This window comes from Limanda limanda, chromosome 4 (assembly GCF_963576545.1).
Source record: "Limanda limanda chromosome 4, fLimLim1.1, whole genome shotgun sequence".
Lineage (NCBI taxonomy): Eukaryota > Metazoa > Chordata > Actinopteri > Pleuronectiformes > Pleuronectidae > Limanda > Limanda limanda.
Window position 1 is genome coordinate 2362868 of NC_083639.1, and position 16409 is coordinate 2379276.

At 40.6% G+C, this 16409-nt stretch overlaps 3 protein-coding genes across 4 annotated transcripts in view; 1 reads left to right on the forward strand and 2 right to left on the reverse strand.

Moving 5' to 3' along the window:
- slc12a5a (solute carrier family 12 member 5a) overlaps positions 1-11092 on the reverse strand; it is a 127133-nt gene extending 116041 nt beyond the window's left edge. Inside the window, exon 1 of one of the 2 annotated variants that reach the window (XM_061069773.1) lies at positions 10990-11092. In XM_061069773.1, coding sequence (XP_060925756.1) covers positions 10990-11092 — 103 coding nt within the window. Of the gene's footprint in view, positions 1-10935 lie in introns of both variants that reach the window. The other variant, XM_061069772.1, reaches the window with a different exon arrangement.
- The window catches only part of smarcd1 (SWI/SNF related, matrix associated, actin dependent regulator of chromatin, subfamily d, member 1), a 320795-nt gene that overhangs the window by 88043 nt on the left and 216343 nt on the right, over positions 1-16409 (reverse strand). The gene's annotated exons all lie outside the window — the stretch shown is intronic.
- nat8l2 (N-acetyltransferase 8-like 2) lies at positions 13301-16308 on the forward strand. Its single transcript, XM_061070318.1, has 2 exons — positions 13301-13545; positions 15384-16308. The coding sequence occupies exon 2, from the start codon at positions 15396-15398 to the stop codon at positions 16065-16067; it is 672 nt and encodes a 223-aa protein (XP_060926301.1). The 5' UTR covers positions 13301-13545; positions 15384-15395; the 3' UTR covers positions 16068-16308.

Genomic DNA, 16409 nt, shown 5'->3' on the forward strand with positions numbered 1-16409 from the left:
CATTTAAATTATTGGGCCAACTACGAAAATTTTAATTTATCTTTGACCACTTTAAAAAATGTTGGCCTTCTGGAATCTCCTCAAACAAGGAAGTCAAAGGTTTATTGGTTCGCTTCCGGAGAATTTGCTCACTCTCAATGTACTCTGCTGGCAGTTTAATGCACAGCAATTCAACAGCAGCACAAACAGCAGCCTCCAGACTGATCATAAAGTTGAATCAAGACCTTTGTAAAACTGTTTGAATGCAAACATTGTAATCTTCATTATAGGATTTATCACTGGACTGCTGCATTAGACTACATTAGTTTAAGCGTTTAGTTCATAAACCTCCGACAATGCGATGGCCTGCTTTGTTTATTTTGCTCCAACAAAATCAAATGGTTTAGTTCTGCTGAAGTCTAAAAGAAAAATATTATTTTTATCCAAAAGCACAATGCATGTCAAGTCACATTTACTTTTCAACTCTGGTGTTTAAAGTGGACTTGAGAAAGAAGTTAGAGACGGCACCAAAAAGTATGAAGTTAGTTAAAAAGTGCCTCATTTAAAAAAGAAAAGAAAACAATGACCTGCAGATAATTATCTATTCATGATCTCTCTCACTGATATGAGGGTTTGTATCTTTCTGAAGTTAAAAATAAATTTGAATAGTACAAAAGAATTCCTCTGACAGAAAGAGACCATGCTGATGGAACCACATCCGCCTCAACCACAGCCAACATGATGGTGTTCCAACCCCAACATTCTCATTACTGACAGTCATCGCCGGTGGTTTGAATCCCGTCACAAAATAGTTTCCGTTTTTTTTCTCAAATCTTAGAGTGGATGGGAATGACGGAACCTGGCATACAGTGATATTTGATTTAATAAGAACAAGGCTAGAACCATAACAAGCAAACAAAATATTGTGTATGCTGCCACACTTGCACAATTTATGCAATGTACTCGATGTGTCCAATCCCACGGTTTTCATCCATGGTTTGTGCGCTGAATCTATGTGCATGTGCTTATGCATACATCTGTTTGCATGCCTACAAAGTGACTATTATTTTGTGTGTTGCGTTGCTATTTCCTCAGACAGAATTTTAATACAATTTACACATGAAAAGCCCATTATGACAAACTACAAAATATACAGTCCGATAAAGTCTTGAGTTAATAACAAACAATCAAACTCAAAACTTTAAGTGATTATAGTAATTGAAGAAGCACCAGGCCATAAGCTTATTACTGTTGTGCAACCATGTTGTGCAGTACACAACCCACCTACATATTTAATATTAAAGTGTGTTTGTGCAACAGTAAACATTGTTAAAGTCTTTTGAGTAGAGTGGGACACAGTTTTCATAATGTTACTGCAAAATATTTAATTTAGTGGACTGAAGTATTAAACATTTACCACTAACATCTTCAACACGACAATTACTAGTGTTTTTGATATCTTCATTATTACTTGCAGTACGGCCACTGTGAATCAATAAGCCACAGTCTGACACAACAACAATTACAGTATAATGTGAGCCTCCCTAAGCACAGAATCAAGCCAGAAAGACAGAGAAAATTGGAGAGGTTGGAAATTTAGAAAGTCAAAAGTTAATTTTCTGAAGAGACAAAAGGACCAAAGCAGGGTTCTCTTAGCCAATAATCAAAAACCTAATTTTCTAATTTCTGACAAGTTGTTTTTACAAATTAAATCCTTAACATAATTGGTACTTTTTATGAAACGATCATGTATTGCCACTGGGACAGTAACATTAGTTATCAGACATTACTGACTGCTTGATGTTGGTTTATTTTAACAGTCAAATTTTGCAGAACATTGTGGCCCAGACTCCAAATGGAAGAATGTTCTTTGACCGACTTTTATAACAAACCATATTGGGACATAATAAAACTAGAATGGCGGTATCGAGAATATACCACTGCCAAGGCAGTCCCCTTAAATTCAATCAAACTGCAACAAATTGCACAGACTGATATATCAGATATCAGTTCCCTCAGAAAAAGTAGAAAAAAAGTCCAATCTCTCAAAGTTAAAGACACTGAAAGAAATGTCCGTCCCTGATCTGGATCCACACCAAAATGTAATGGGCCTGACCCATTACGCATCCTTCCACAAAGTGTCATGGTTATCCATACAAAACCTTCTTGGTGGAGCTAAAACTGCTCTGGCTGCATCTCTACTGCTGGCTGATACAGAACAGAACAGGTGTCTGTACTGACCTACTCCTAATGGCAGGAAATGTTCCAAATACTATTCACAACAACCTGTAATGCTTTTGTCTGTTTGGAGAACTCAAAGTGTGAGTGCGTGATGAGCTGTTGGAAGAGCAAACAACTGATTCTGTAAACATTAATGTCCAAATCCCCCTTGTAATAGATATGTGGCTTAGACACAATCCTTCTGCGCTTGGAGACAATAAGAAGTATTTGGAAATCCTATCTGACCCAGGCCTGCTCCACAGTCACCCTCTTGACATTGCGCAGCGGCAGTGGCATGCATGGTAATAGTGATGGAGTGAGATGGAGAGAGCTGGAGAGAGATGGAGAGTGTGTGCCCCCAACCAAGCGCAACGAGCTGACAGAACCCTTGGACTGTGGAAAGAAGTGGGCTGTGGAACAACTCCAGTGAGGCCATGCTCTCCCTCCTGCAGCACTATGGCACCTCGCCCTGTAGCCAGCCAGCCAAAAAAACATTATTCATATTCACAACACAAAATTCAAATTCAGGGCACACACTTAAAAGTCGTTTAGCTAGTGGCACAAATCCTCCATCACATACCGCATCCACCTTTAGAGTTTACTAAAAAAAAAAACTATGTCTCCTAACATGCAGTCCCAGCCGAAAATTATCTCCCTGCACAGAGACAGAGCCGGTCCTCGGGGACAGGAAACCCTGGTAGAATTCCTGAATACCAGCTCGGCCCCGTGGGGATCCATGACCTGCCTCTCTGGCCTGCTGCTCCCTGCCTCCATCGCCTCAGTAGCTGGAGCATGGAGTGCTCTCCAAATCAGACCAAAACAACACACACACACACACACACACAAAATCTGATGACAGTGATATATTCTGGCAATAAATCATGATGACCTATAAAAACAATCATGTCATCAAGTCATTGCTTCGTTTTCATAAGCATATTGTTTGTTGGGGAACATAATGACAGAATTCAGTTCGATGACGTCCAGGTTCAGCTCTTAATTGTGAATGAAGACTCCGGAGAAACTTGGCTGATCCTGACAGTGTTGAGACAGGAGAGGGCGGATCCCACAGGAATAATAAATCAATTCAGAGTGACGAAACTAACTGCAACAGCAGGAAACCAACAGTGACACATCCGATGCACAATGAAGTCACTTGGATTTAAATTCTTTAATCTGCTGATCATTTCTCAATTAAGCTTTGGATCAACTACAACATAATGTGTTTGATATACAAGCAATTGACGACAATATAATTGAGGGCAAATTAAACAAAATTATAAAAAAAGAGCAAATATTCGGTGTCATGGTATTTTGTTGCCCTTGGACCGAGGACATGGATAATCTTCAACTTTCTGTCACTGCATGAGCAATGCATTTCTTTTTCATCTCTAGTAAACACTATGATAAATATCAAATATGTGAACTACTCTATATTCCTCCCAGGATAAAACCAGGAAACATCCAGGTCTGTCTTGACGGGCAGGGAAAATAAATAAATGTGAAAAATATACACACAAGACCTTTAGAAAAGACATCTGGAGCCACTTTTTACAGGATGCTGTCGAAGGGCCTGACAAACGTGCAGGATACCGTGTGGGATACTAACGTCGGTGACTATGTGAGAACACAGGCATGATCGAAATCTCGAGTGTAAAAGGTTGCGGACCAGCAGCTGCGCCGCAGAGTCAGCCTGGATTGTCCGAGTTGCTTGATCGTGTGGACCAGAGATGGATGTGTCATAGTCGGAGTTGCGTGGCAGAGGAAAATGTTCTACCTCTACTCGCTGATGTTTTCTCTCCTCCTCTCTACCCCGCTCGTCCCATGTTAGTGTCACTGAGGTCTGCCCTGCAGCTTGCCTGCATGTGAGGAGGATTTTGTCACTTTCTATCAATTGGTCCCAATCCCCCCCCCCACCACCACCACACACACACACACACACACACACACACACACACACACACACACACACACACACACACACACACACACACACACACACACACACACACACACAGACACACACACACACACACACACAGACACACACACACACACACACCTCCCCCTGTTTGCAGACAGGGTTACATAACGGCACGAGGATTTCTAGGCTAAGGCAGATTTACTCCCCCCCACTTGTGCTTCTACCTTTTCCTCTTCTCCCTCTCTCTCCCATCCTCTCTCATCTTCACACACAACACACACACACACACACACTCTCTTCTCATCACTCACACACCTTCGCTCACACACATCACGCAGACTGTTGTGTAATTCGCTGGGTTCCTGATCCCTCTTCTCATATCAGGTTTTTCTACCACATGACTTTGACTCAAAGGAATCTATGCAGACGATGGTTCTCTTGATTAAGAGACAGGACACAACTGCCCCCTCTTGTCTCCGCAGAGTATTGCACGCATCTGGGTCACTGCAGAGCGATTACTTCTCACGTTCACCTCTTCAATTCATATTGACTTTAACACCTTTCGAATTCAAAAAGCCACAGTTACAGCTATATCATGTACATTTACATATCTGTATATTTAATGTTTAGTGAAGAGGTTGATCCCTCCAGCAGCCACTGATACAGAATCAATGCTGTGTGTCTATCGTTAAAACATTAAATTGGCTGCCCTCTGCTGTCGGCACAATGTCACCGCACCTCTCTGCCACACTTACCAACCCCCTGAAGAAGCCTCTGACCATTTGACTCCATTTAAACAGCCCTGGGGAAAATTAGATATGGACTGGGCATACAGAGATAATGGCGTATGAGTTGAATCGATCTGCACAGTATTGATGGTTCGCCCTCCGACAGAAAAAATGAATAGGAGGGTGAGTGATGGCGGAGAGGCTATGGCATTTAATGGCCGGCTAGATTATAAATCAATGGCTCTTCTGAGAGGGAAATTTCAGCCATTTAATGAAATTACTGTGGTACAGACTGGCAAGAAGACAAAGAAAGGTAAGTGGAAGGTTAAAGATGCCTCTCCCATGTCCACAGTAAAGTAAACATTATAGTCTTTAGATATTGTTCCGGCAATTACTGGAAAAGAAAGCACATAATCTACTGGGAATGAGAGCTTTCTAATAATGGACGTTGATAACAACTGTGACCTAAGAAAACATCTGCCATTTGTGTAAGCTAAATATCTATCAAATTACATGTTTTTATTTATATAGTGATTTAATTATTATTCTTTTATATTTATATCACTATTTTATAAATTTGTCAAGACATCTTAGAGCTGTGTATTTATATTGAATCCAGCTGAGCAGCCCCTTAAGTTGAATCATGAATTACATTATAGTGTTCATCAACATTAAGCTAATTTAGAATGCACAGTGAGTTTACATTTCCAACACGATTAAATAAATCAATACACCATGTGGAACTGGGACACAGATGTTAGTCAACAACATTAATACAACTGGGATAGAAAAAAGAAGGGATCAGGTGCTATGAAAACAAACCAATAGCTTCCATATTCCCCATTCCCCCACTGATACAGCACACACACACACACACAAAGACAGACACACAAACACACACACACACACACACACACCAGCGCATCAGCTCAAAACAAACAACATGTATTCATTAGGTCCTCACAGCTCTGCGTTGCCATTTTGTTGTTCCTGATGTGCAGGGAAGGTAAAGCCAGTGGAGCGTTAAAGGTTACAAACCCAGGCCTGGATGTGACAGGCTACAATGTTCAAATCCCCAGCCCGGCTTTGACAATGTGATTATTGAAAGATTCAAGACAAGAGCAACCTTGAGCAGAAGGAGCACCTTGTTTTTGTATTTCTGTTTGCTATAGTTGAAGTAATCTTCATATTAAATTTTCTGAATAAACTGCTATTAAACCCATAAGCATACGAGTGATTAGCTTTTTGTTTATAGCAGCCTGTAAGTATTTTAAGTATTCAGCTTATTCTATTGCATCCTGAAGTTGTTTTAAATAATGGGGCAAAGAATTATCATAAACGTAAACCTTGTAGTAACAATCACAATCAACAGTGTTAGAAAGATGGCTCATAATAGACTGTGAATGTCACACTGCCTGTTTGTCGTATTTGCCTGAGAAAAGAAGAGCTCAAAGTTATATAAAATGATTATTATAGTTGCCTTTAAATGTCAAAGAAAAGAGAATGTAACTTTTATCCCCCCCCAAAAAAAACCTACACATCTCTATCCCAATCTATTTCATGTGGAATGCTGATAAATACATGTGTTGTTAAATACACAAAAGACAGGACCGGTAACACAATGCTTTTCCCACACTGCCGTCCACCCTCTTCCAAGCTACACCACTATATTAATCCTAAAACATGAGTCACCCACAATAAGCCATTGTGATTCAATGTCTTTTCACCACTGGACATCACCAGGAGGTTGTCTATTATTTACATGGTTTTTATTACTGCACAGCGACGGATGTGCCTGAATAAACACAGAAACAATCCTCCATCTGTTCAGTGCACCAGCTCATTATCATGGAAACACAATTACTGCTGGATTCAAGCATCAGTTGAAGTCAGATGAGTGAATAATACTAACAACACACACACTGCCGCTATTAGCTGTGCAGGCACAACCTGATACAGTTGGTTAGTAACATGTTTAAAAACATTAACAGGACGGACAGTTGTACTGGGAGGTTTCTCCATTACTAAAGAACCAACATGGTCACTGTAGTTTACTTTGCTTTGGACCCACATACTTTGTCATGCTGCTGAAAATATTCCCCAACAAATTCACTATTTATTACTGTGAATAATTGCCACTAAAAGCCATAAGCAGCCAGGAAATTACTAAGGGATTAAAAAGAAAAATGAACGTTTATATTTATGACCCATTAGAAAGATTTACAACTACAACATTGTTTGGGTTTGTTGATAATAGGAACAAATCCAGAATATTGTAGGTCTTGCTCTTAAATAATTCAGAAAGGGTCTGTGGTGCTCTGCTCTGGGTTTGGTGGAGGAAGGCGGTGATAAACGAGAGGGCGCTTCACCGAGCTGAACAGAGTAAAACACCATTTGTATCAGAGTGAAAGGAAGTGCGTAGAAAGGAAAATTGCACACTCGTTTCATGCAACAACTCTATTTGTTCTTTGACGCACACATTCAAATTTAAACAGTTTTTTGCAGCTTTCCTGCGGTTGTGTTGTTCTTTTGTCGTTACGGTTGTTGTCAATGTGCTGCGTCATTCTCTCTCCTAGACTGCAAAACGAGAGAGGACATCCTGACACAGACTAAACCTCGGCCAAGTCGTCCTCTCCGTTCATGGACCAAAACATTGAAGACGACAGACGGGCTCACAGTTGTTATTGTCCATACGTGTGTTTTGTTCAAAACTCTTTAGCTAGTTTCTGTTAAGACATGAATACAAATAAACCACAAGTACAGAGACAGAGAGATTTACAACTTGTTTGGGCAATCACAGCCTGGCAGGAAACCGCAAGAGTCAAGGACAAAAAGGGCATTAATAATAGATTGTATTATAAATGAGACTAGAGACCGATATGGGAGTTTTTTAATGGCTAATGGCAAAGTTTAAAGAGCAGGGCTGTTGATGGTCGATATAGAATGCGGAAAACATGTTGTTGTTTAATTTGTTTTTGCATATGCAATGTAAAAATACAAATAAATAATGAGCAAATTTGCTGAACTTTATTTGCTGTGTTTCTCTTTCTCATAACCAAAGATATTGGATATAAGGAAAAGCTTCGATAAACACACCTACACCAACACCAAACATCACAAAGAGAGATAAAACTCAGAGGAGCATTTAGCAGCAGACAGATATTTCCTTTAGGAGGTAGTGGAGACCAAACAGAGCTAAAAGGGACTTAAATAGTTTAGTATTTTATTGATCAGGTGGAAAAATATTCAACTCCAAATCTTCACTATTGTCTGTTGGTTGTTTGAATAGCACACCCGGCAGCTTTCCATTTATGTTCACCATAAAAACATCATGAATTGACATGTAACATTTACAGGTCTCGTTTGATCAATGAGCATTTCCCTTGTCCAATAAACGCATAAAATAAAATATATGGCAGTGATGCATTCACAGGTTGCTGTCCAACGTGATTTTAAATGATAATAATGTTTACAAAAAGTCATATTTCTGTCAGGTGTAGGCTTTAATGCAAATTCTCTTAGATGCAGGGCACTGCACTTTGCCCACGGCCACACCATTTTGTGGAATTACTATGTTTTTTTTCTGAATGACTTGCAAACCTCCCTTTAAAACCTCCCTTACTTTGCCAACTGGCCATAACACCCAGCCAAATCCTGAGCCCCTCTGGAACCCATCCCACTGGGGGCAAACGGATCTAACGAAGATATATCTCCTCACACCGCTGCAATGTCAAGGGCATAGAGACCTCTTGGCAGCCAGATGAGGATCTTCTGCAGCCGGTTATCAGGATGGCTCAGCCGATTGAGCTCACACCTCCCTGTGGATCAATAGAATCAGGATCACGGGTGCAGGCCAAGAGGGAATAATTTAGATATTGCTCCTGTTCACCAGCTAAAGCAGGAACCGTTCTGAACCGTGCTTTAGACACAGGAATAATTACATAGCAGGGAAACGTCGAAGGTGGAGTCATTGCATTGACAGATTCAGATTGGTGCGCAGACAAAACCTCTACAGACACTTTTAGGTATAATTATATTTTTAAAAAGCCTTTGTTTAAACTGAACCAATTAAGCATCTATGTCCACAGATAGATCCACAATGACCATAACCTGTAGTCCCCTAAAATCTAACTCTATCTAATTTACAGCAGAAATAAAAAAAGCTTTTAAGATTTAAAAGGTTTGAATCATAAATTGAATATTAAACCCAAAACATATATTTCCAAAAATGTTTTGCCCTCATGCAACATTTTCAAATCACCAAGAACAAATATCATGTCAAGAGAAAATATCACACCATCCGTGCAAAAGATTGATTCCATAATGTCACTTGCTCTATCTTAAGTGTTTCCCCCGTCACCGCCAGACCATTCGCTAGACAACTCTCGTAAAAATGTACTGCATCACCATGGCAACCAGGAAAGTGGATGCAGCGACGCCAGTCTCCACAAGCCTGCAGCTCAGCAAGAGCATTGCATATATGAGAGGGAGTCCTTCAATAAAGCCCTCCCCATCTCTTAAGGGGAACACAAGGAGATGGTTTGATTTGTTCGCACCACCACCACCAGCCATCTCTCATGTCCGGAGGAATGATTGATACATGCCAGGGGCATTTGAGTATAGAAACGCTGAGGAGGCATTATTATGTTGATTAATCTTCACAGGAGGAGATGGTTGCATGGGTTGAAGCGCCAAGGCTTTCTGTAGCTACATGTAGCAATGAAGGGGAGTGCTGGGCTGATAATTAAAAAGCTTTCATTCCCTGCCTAAGTGGCTAGCTGGCTTAATAGTAGAAATCTGTCAGCATAACTAGGCTGCAGCAGGAATGATTTCAAGACAAGGGAATGAGGCGTATTATTCCTATATCCAGTGATAGTCTTATGTCCTGTGAGACGGGTAAGTATATACCATAAAGTGTAAGAAAAGCCCAGAGAAGCAGCGAATCTAGAGCCGCAATAAAGGCGTTTATGGGAATCTAGGGAGAAAGGCCGGTACAGCTAAAATGTCGTTAACATAACAGCCTGAGCACAGGATGAAATGTATTGATTCATTTGCAGAGAAATCTTTATTTGCACTTCACCGGCCCTGAACTGTTGTGGCGTCTCTAAAGCCGTCACTGGGGGGTACAGAGATTCTCTGAATACACAGATCGCTTCATGCCTCGATTTTTGAGTCTCCACTCATATCTTGTTTGTTTCGTTTTAGAAAAACGTTCACATGCTAGTGATTTGAATTTCTCCAGGGCTCCTATTATCTCAAGATTGAACCACAACGGATCTGGATCCTCAGCAACAGGACTGGGACTACTGGAAGGAATGGAGATCACTTCTGACTTCCTCCTTGATCAGATTCCCTCTATATGATATTTTACAAACTACAGTCACAACAGAGCCTGATAACACACTTTGATCGCTGCCACTGTGTCAAATCTTTTGTCCACAACACTGAGGCACACTTGACATTGACATCTCCTTTCTTTTTTTTAACACTGGGGAAGCAAGTGGTTTCTCTGCTCTCGTGCTGAGCTTTTAAGTGGAATGTGAAAGCATGGACTGATGATTAAGTACAAACTGCTTGAATATAATAAATTATAAATCGTATGAATCAGGTCATAAAGGTGTCAGGGTTTTAAAGATGGGGAGACAAGGAGCACACGTGGGCTACTGTCTGATTAGATGAGGGGTTAAGGGGAAATACAATGATGCCCTTCACAGCCACTGCAGATGACTGATGATAAAAAAAAAAAAAAATACGTTTGAATGGAAGCCAATCACAGATCCTAGGAAAACCAAGCGAAACAGAACAAACACGCAACTTCCAACATTTTTCGCACAATACACCTGTCACCATACGAGCTGGTGCTGTAGTTATCTAATGGGAACAATGTCCGGAAGATGGTGTTTGAACCGGCTCTGCTCACGGAGCCCTGAGAGGTTATTACACATTCAAGTCACACACATCTGTCCACAGCCGCTGAGCAGCAGCAGCAGCAGCAGCAGCAGCAGCAGCAGCCGGGCTCCAGGTCTGCTAGCATGTAGCATGTAGCTAACACACACCGGGGATGAGTGAAGTGTCTGCTCCTACCTTTCAGCACCAGCACCACCTCCTCGGCGGCGTCCTCCGCCTCCGCTCCGCCGCGGGCCGGGGGGTCGTCCCCCTCGAACAGCTGGTTCACCTCCCCCTGGATGTCGGAGGGGCGCCGCTCGCCGCCGCTCTTGGACACGGTGAACCTCTGGCTCATGGTGGTCGCCGGTGAGACAAGCGGCGGGTCCCCCTCTTCTCACGGTGCGGGCTGACGTTGATGGACAGCGGGGAAGAAAGGAGAAGAAGAAGACACAAAAACAAGGGGGTGTCTGGCTTCTCTGGTGCCCGCTCCTCCTGCTCCTCCTCCTGGGTCAGTTCACCTCCTCCTCCTGGGTCGGTTCACCTCCGGCTCCAGGCTCCTGGTCCTCGGAGAAGCGGCTCTTCAGTGACAGGGGGTCGGGGGTGTGATGCGGAGTCGAGCCGCTCATCAACCGGTGTCTGCTGCCCGCCGCCGCTGCTGCTCCCGGGTCCTAACGCCGAGGACCTCCGGGCCGCAGCGCCCTTTTAAAAACAACGTGGAAACACAACGAGAAAAACTGTTTGTTACGATTCTTCACGACACGTTAAACTACGTGTTTTGTTATTGTTGACATTTATCTGAACGGTTTTAATCTAGTTTTATTCAGTGGAAATATTTCAGGTGAGGCGTTCAAAGCTAAGCAGCCCGGTACGTGTCTGAGTTGGCGTTGCTAGGCAACCACAGGATAAGCTAAAGCCGCTGTCAGTCCTTCAATCACGTACAACTTTATTAGTGGATGTATTTATCTACCTAATACTATTAGTTTATCCATTTATTTAACTCTATACGTTTATTTATTTAACTTTATTAGTTTATTTATTTAACTTTATTAGTTTATGTATTTATCCACCTAACATTATTAGTTTATTCATTTATTTAACTCTATTAGTTTATTTATTTAACTTTATTATTTTTTATATTTATCTGCTTAACTTTATTAGTTTATATATTTATGTATATATTTATTCAACTTTGTGGTTTTATTCATTTATCTAACTAACTTCATAAGTTTATTTATTTATCTACCTAACACTATTAGTTTATTCATTTATTTAACTCTATAAGTTTATTTATTTAACTTTATTAGTTTTTATATTTATCTGCTTAAATTTATTAATTTAAATATTTATGTATATATTTATTCAACTTTATGGTTTTATTCATTTATCTAACTAACTTCATTAATTTATTTATTTGCAGTATCCCATATGCTTACTTATTTAGAATTTAATTTCTTCCTACTGCCACTGTAGTATTAGTTCCTCTCAAAAGCCTCAATTCTATTTCATTACAACTTCATCACCTTATTAATCTTCACTTTTATTCAAGACTCTACTTTATATTGTTTTGTACTGTAATTTTGGCACAAGCTTCCACAAGAATTTCCTCTGGGATAAAGAAAAGTCTTATCTTATCCTTTCGTATCATTATTTTAAACAGGGCCACAATTTTTCCAGAGGTGCCAATTATATGTCAACATCCATTCACAAGTCCTGATTCAGTAAGGTTTCACATTAAATTAATTATTTGGTTATTGTTGACTCGATGGAACCTAAAAAACATTAAGTTTTCTCCCAAGCTGTGTTTCCTTTGTTAAAAGATTTAGTCAGAAGTTTGCATTGCAGAGCTACAATATCAGCGCTGACTAGATATACACTCCAAGGAATTAAGGAATTAGTGACTGGAATACTTGTCAAACTGTATACTAACTCATGTAGGTATTAAAATAAACCATTTGGCAAAACACAAGAGGCAAAAAAACTAAACCAGACACAACAAGTTTGAATGGAAAGGACAGGAAAGTAGAGAGTTTGATTAGAAGGATTCGATTAGACCACATCAAACTAACTTCATCACTCCATTTCATTATTGTAATAGTTTATTCTGCATTTGATAGCTTACAAACACAAACTTTAATGATTTCAAGAAATGAATCGTGGCGTGAAGAAAAACTTGAATGATGATTATAATGAAAAGAAATAGTCTAAGTTAAATATGACAAATATTACAGAAGAATAATTAGGGATACAACATATATTAAATAAATGTATCAAAGTGAAAGGTAATTCAGTAAGTTTCTCTGTCACTGCATCTCATTGGAAAGGATCCACATAGAAACTGTTGCATCTGCATTGTTTTTAGCAAATAATGTTAGTGACAGAAACTTACTGCGTACTTTGATGGAACAAATGGGGTAAATGGATCTTTAAAAACCTTCACATGCCAGCAAGAAGCTGGATGGGTAAGAAGAATGTAAGGACTCTAACCGCCCAGTAGGTGGTGATACACCTCCGTTAGGATTCTCTAAAGAAACAGAAGAAGAAAAAGAAGCGTTCATGCATTAAGTGCAGAGCAGCGGTTTGAACCTAGTCACTTATTCATGCGAGTTTTTTATGATCACGTAACGGATTTCCAACCCGAACTTTGACCATGCAACAAAACAACAATAGAGCAGGTCGTCTTAAAGGTTCAGGTCGAGCTTGAGTCTTTCTGGGTAAAGTTTAACCTTTGGGCAGGTTTGTAGTTTTTCTTCAGAGCCCAGTTGGACTGTTCGTGGACAAGACCCAGTTTCTCCAAGTTCCCTGGCTGACGTAAGAATGAGCAGGTTTTCTTTACAATAAGCTTACACACAAAATAATTGATGCTGTTTTTTGATTGGTGTTTTGCTGTGAGTTGAATTCGTACAACTGCACACCAATGATTTGTGTGTCACATGACCTGTTCAATCTCAGCCCTGGACGAGTAGTAACATTGATATTAGTAGTAATGCTATTGTTATAATATTTTTATTATCATTATTATTATTGTTAGTGGTAGAGGTAGTAGCAAAAGTATTATTAGTAGTAGGGCTACTGTTATTATTATTTGTATTGTCCTGTTTTACTTCTGCTCAGGAACAACAAGTGCAAATTAACTCTGGTGTAGTTGCTTTTAATCATTGTTTGCACTGTTATAGTTAAAAATAATACTAATAACGTTAAATTTGTCTGTCTTTGTTTAAGTTAAGTGTTTTTTGCTCCTGAGTGAAGGATCTGGTTTTAAACCTTTCCAAAGAATGACAAATACAATTTTTCTACAAATCTGAGATAGATGAACTGTGTGTTATTTTGTTATGTTGCCATTGTTAGAAAATCACATTGTGACAACTCTTGATACTGTTCTATTGCCCAGCACTAGTCTTGGAGCATTGATGTCAGTTTTCTTGCTTAATAATTAACAAAAAGGCTTAAGATTGAAAAAAAAACTGAAATAACATTTGTTGCGGGTGGAAATCAAAGGCAGGAGTCGTCGTTCTCAAGTTAAAATTAAGCAAGTTTATTCAGAGGTCACAGGTCATGAAACAGCGGTGTCAAGCAATTGGACATGCATGGGCCCATGCATGGGCCTCCAGTCCTACGCAGTAGGCTGACAGGAAAAAAGGCGTTTTTACAAAGTGCGCACATCGTTTATATATCGATATACTGGGTGTGACAGAGGTTCTAGGATTGGTCGAGACTAGACGGAAGCTGCTGTATCTTACACGGGGCAGTGCCTAGTTGGCTGGTTCACAAGGCAGTCCTGGTGTCGCGGGTTGATGATGCTGAAAACCACCTGTATGATTAACACCTGTCAAGAGAGGGACCGTTGAGATAACACTACAACTGTTTCCCTCAATTTGAATGATGTAAATCTTCTCGACTCAGACGCAAGGTCAGACACAGAGCAAAACCACAGAAAGTGCAACGAGACAGGAATCCACCATAGCAACGAACTGGTAACCATGCACATGAGAGAGGACGTCTCAGAACTAATATAATGAAGTGATTCATGAAATATTGTGAGAAAAAAGGTATGACAACCTCCTTGTTTGATAAGGAGCATGGGAACTTCTAAAGTTGAGATGACGCACCGTGTGTGTGTGTGTGTGTGAGGGAGGGTTTTGGCCGAGGTCTGCTCATTATCCTTGTGTGTGTGTGTGTGTGTGTGTGTGTGTGTGTGTGTGTGTGTGTGAGGTGCATGAAACATCTGAAGTTGAGAAGCAGAAGAAGAATGTATGTGCGTTTACGCTCAAAGGACATTATGTGTATCTGACTACACGTTAAAGTGTGTGTATGTGTGTGAACAGTGGTGTATTGTCAATACATTTAAGTCTAAGGTCTAAACTATCTTTTATAATCTGCAATGAGAAGATATTAACAGAACATCTTTGTGTTTATGACTGAAATAATCAAAAAGGAATTTGGAGACATAAACTTAAGTTCTCTGAAACCACGAATTAAACGGTTTAATTTTTTTTAATGTTTCATAGACAAATGATTGATTAAGAAGAATAATCAGCAGGATAAACTGATAATGAAAGACAAAGTTGTAACCTTTATGCTTAAGGATTTACCAAAAGTGCAATAACAATTTCACATGATCATTATTATTCTTTCCCCTGTCTATTTAGTCCCTTCTGGTCATGCAGCTGGTGATCCGTCGGTACCGTCCCTCAGACAGGGACACAGTGCTCGCTCTGTTCAGCAACGGTATTTTGGAGCACATCTACCCGTGTTTTCAAAACAGCATGACCAGGCCTCACTTCCTCGCCATCACCCTGGCTCTGTGCGCTGCTGGCTACCACCTGGGCTCTGTGTTCGTGGCTGTTTTGTTACCAGGACTCTGGATGGGCCTTGTCTTCTATTGTTGTAATCAGATATATGCCGGCTATGTCAGTATGAGGCTCAAGACGGACATGCAGGACATCCCTGGGAACTTCCTGAGCAGACCTGATGACTGTTTCTGGGTGGCTGAGGCTGAGATTGATGGCAGGGACCAGATTATGGGTACAGTGGCTGTGCTAGCTAAACAAAGTGGGAAAGAAAAGTACGGGGAACTGCACAGAATGATCATCTCACCAGAGTGCAGACGGGTTGGCCTGGCCTCCAGGATGACTCAGACTGTGGTTGACTTCTGTAAGGAACGAGGCTTCTCCAAAGTGGCTCTGGAGACCAGCTCCACCCAGACAGCTGCTGTGGCCCTGTACAAGAAACTGGGGTTCTGCCACGTCCTGTCGGGCATCAAACCTGATGCTCCCTCATGGGTTTTAATGCTGGCTAATGTCTCAGTTTTACAAATGGAAAAGCAACTGTAGAGCTATGAGTAACAAAGTCTTTTGAGAGTTGTTGGACCAATTGCACTGTGTGGATAGACACCTCTTAATTGGTTTGAACAAGACACTCATTTAGATTACTGAATCATGATGAACCAATTGTTGATTATGTGCTTTGTGTTTTTTGTATCAAATACTGTGATTTTATATCTTAAATGAACCTGTGATTACCTCCCCACCCCCCCACATAAAAAATGCCAGAAATAAACCCACTACCAAGGACGTACCAGATTCTGTGTGTGATCCCCTCCAGCCTACACACAAATGCCCTGATTGCATTCCCTGATTTTAAAGCCCCTGTGCAGCCACATAAGTGATTTAAGA